At 44.3% G+C, this 2,484-nt stretch overlaps 2 protein-coding genes across 2 annotated transcripts; both read left to right on the top strand.

Annotated features, from left to right (window-relative positions):
- Positions 1–235: 235 nt before the first annotated feature.
- LOC110273002 (uncharacterized) lies at positions 236–1,312 on the top strand. Its single transcript, XM_021125822.1, has one exon. It carries the CDS (start codon positions 236–238, stop codon positions 1,310–1,312), a length of 1,077 nt encoding a protein of 358 aa, XP_020981481.1.
- Positions 1,313–1,499: 187 nt separating this feature from the next.
- Positions 1,500–2,060, top strand: LOC110273001 (uncharacterized). The gene has a single exon (XM_021125821.1). It carries the CDS (start codon positions 1,500–1,502, stop codon positions 2,058–2,060), a length of 561 nt encoding a protein of 186 aa, XP_020981480.1.
- Positions 2,061–2,484: the final 424 nt, after the last annotated feature.

The following is a 2,484-nucleotide window of genomic DNA, read 5'->3' as shown; positions in this document are numbered from 1 at the left end:
ATAAACCGGGCTGAAGCTCTAGATGAGGATTCCATGGCAGTGGTCACTGGAAAACAAGGAGATCCTATGCCTCCAAGAGTTTGCTTCTCCGAAGAGGCTAGGAACATCCTTTCTGAACCATACAAGGAAGCAATTGTGATTAAGATTCTTGGAAAAAACCTTAGTTACACGGCCATGTTTCACAAATTGAATCTTGGATGTGGGTTTTGGTTACTTCCTCGTTAAATTTGATCGCATGGACGATCGAGAGAAGGTTTTACTAGGGGGGCCATGGATGATCTTCGGTCACTATATTGCGGTCAAGCCATGGACACCGGATTTTAAACCTTGTGAGGATACCTTCGGGGAGACTATGGTTTGGATTCGAATCTCTGGTTTGAGCATATGGTACTATCATGATAAAGCCATGATGAGAATTGCTTCTGCCGTGGGGAGACCAGTCAAGGTGGATCTGGCTACTAAGTTGGCAGAGAGGGGAAAATTTGCTCGGGCTTGCGTGCAAATTAATCTTGGTTTGCCGGTGGTCCGGAGTGTGATTGTCGATGAGTTTGAATATAAGGTAGAGTATGAATGCTTACACCTTATTTGTGACAAGTGCAATTGTTTCGGACATCCAGCAACTGACTGCAGAATGACCTCAATAGAGTCAGAAAGGATGGATCGAAAGGAAACATCAGTGACCGAGACGGCGGCCCGAGTGGTGCAACCACAGGAAGCCTCAAAAGAGAAAATTTTTGAATTTGGATGCAATCCCAAAGAGTCAGTGATAGTTGCAGAAATTGGGGAGGAATTAGATGATACGTTGCATAGGAAGGAAGTGGGGTCCCAGCATTTGGAAAATGAGGCTGGCTGGACCAAAGTCAGTGGTAAAAGGAGAGGAAAATTGAGCCAATCAAATAAAGTCCAACAAACCTCTAAGGACAAAGTGCCGGTGCGCTCAAATCAGAAATTTGACCAGAACCGTGACTTTGGGCTACGTATGAGAGGAGTCGAATCAGGGGTGAAGACCGGGTCGGTTAGCGGATCTAAGGCACGCATGGCATCTTCCAAACAGCAAGGGGTGAAGGGCAAAGCTATCTCCGTTGCGGTGCCGACTTTCACTGCCATTATCAAAAACGGACACAAGAGGTTGCGCCCTTCTTCTTTGCAGAATTCGCCGTCGACTCCGGACTGCCTTGGCGACACTAGCAAGCAGCAAATCGGTGAATTGGAAGGGTTGTTAGTGGAGGGACACAGACAAACTGGGCAACAACTGGACAAGGACAAGCAAGTCTCAGGGGGATATAATGGTGGATCTTCATCATCTCGTTAGGGACTTCAGCTGAGGTTGGTCCTTTTTACAATACAATTGTTTTATGGATTATTTAGATTTAAGCTTTCTATTTTGGAATATTAGAGGTGCCTCTAATAAATTGGCCCGGGTTCATAGTAAGGAGTTAGTGAATAAATTTCACCCTACTTTTTTCATTCTGTTTGAAACCCATATTGCTTTCGAGAGGATGAAATCTTTTTGGAATAATCTAGGTTACCAGGGTGTTGGTATTGTTGAGGCTAATGGTCATAGTGGGGGTATCTGGGTTTTATGTTCAAATTCAAATATTTCTGTGAGAGTATTAGATGTAGTTGATCAATGTATCAGTTTTGAAATCACTATGGGCAATACATCTAGTTACTGCAGTGCGGTGTATGCTAATCCGCATATACATCGGCGTAAAGAACTGTGGGGTGACTTGACAAGGATTGCTAATATGATCCACGGACCTTGGATTGTGTTAGGGGACTTTAATGATGTTCTGTGGCAGAGTGAAGTTAGAGGGGGGCAGTTTAGACTTGCCAGAGCAGAACAATTTGCGGAAATATTAGAGGATTGTGGGCTGTTTGATATGGGGGCTATTGGGAGAAGATTCACTTGGTACAGGAAGGTGAAAGGTGGGGTGCAGGTGGCTAAGAAGCTTGATAGAGCAGTCATCAACCAGGACTGGCGACTAATGTTTCCGGAGGCTTATACTGAGGTGCTGGCGCGCCTTCACTCTGATCATTGCCCATTGTTCACTAGGTGAAAGATGGTAGAGAGGGCTACTAAGGGCCATCGTCCGTTCAGATTCCAGGCTGCGTGGATGACTCATCCTCTTTTTAGGAATGTTGTTGATACAGCTTGGAATAGAGGAGCTCCGGATGTAGTCAAATGTTTGTTGGAGGTTCAAAAAGAGGCAACTAGCTTCAATAAAAAGGTTTTTGGTAATATTTTTGTTAAGAAAAGGGAGTTGGAGAGGCTTTTGAATGACGTCCAGATTACTCTAGAGAGTCGGGAGGATCAACAGCTTAGGATCAAAGAGCAAGTTTTGCATCAGGAACTGAATGCTGTCCTTCTTCAAGAAGAGCTGTTGTGGTATCAAAAATCTAGAGAACAATGGGTGAGATGTGGAGACAGAAATACAAAATTTTTTCATCTGCAGACAGTTATCAGGAGAAAGAGGAACAAAA

The sequence above is a fragment of the Arachis duranensis genome, chromosome 6, assembly GCF_000817695.3.
Source record: "Arachis duranensis cultivar V14167 chromosome 6, aradu.V14167.gnm2.J7QH, whole genome shotgun sequence".
Lineage (NCBI taxonomy): Eukaryota > Viridiplantae > Streptophyta > Magnoliopsida > Fabales > Fabaceae > Arachis > Arachis duranensis.
This window is presented reverse-complemented; position numbering and strand designations above follow the sequence as displayed.

Bases quoted from the DNA above. Each gene is read 5' to 3' on its own strand.
- LOC110273001 (XM_021125821.1), top strand. From the start codon at position 1,500: ATGAAATCTTTTTGGAATAATCTAGGTTACCAGGGTGTTGGTATTGTT.
- LOC110273002 (XM_021125822.1), top strand. From the start codon at position 236: ATGGACGATCGAGAGAAGGTTTTACTAGGGGGGCCATGGATGATCTTC.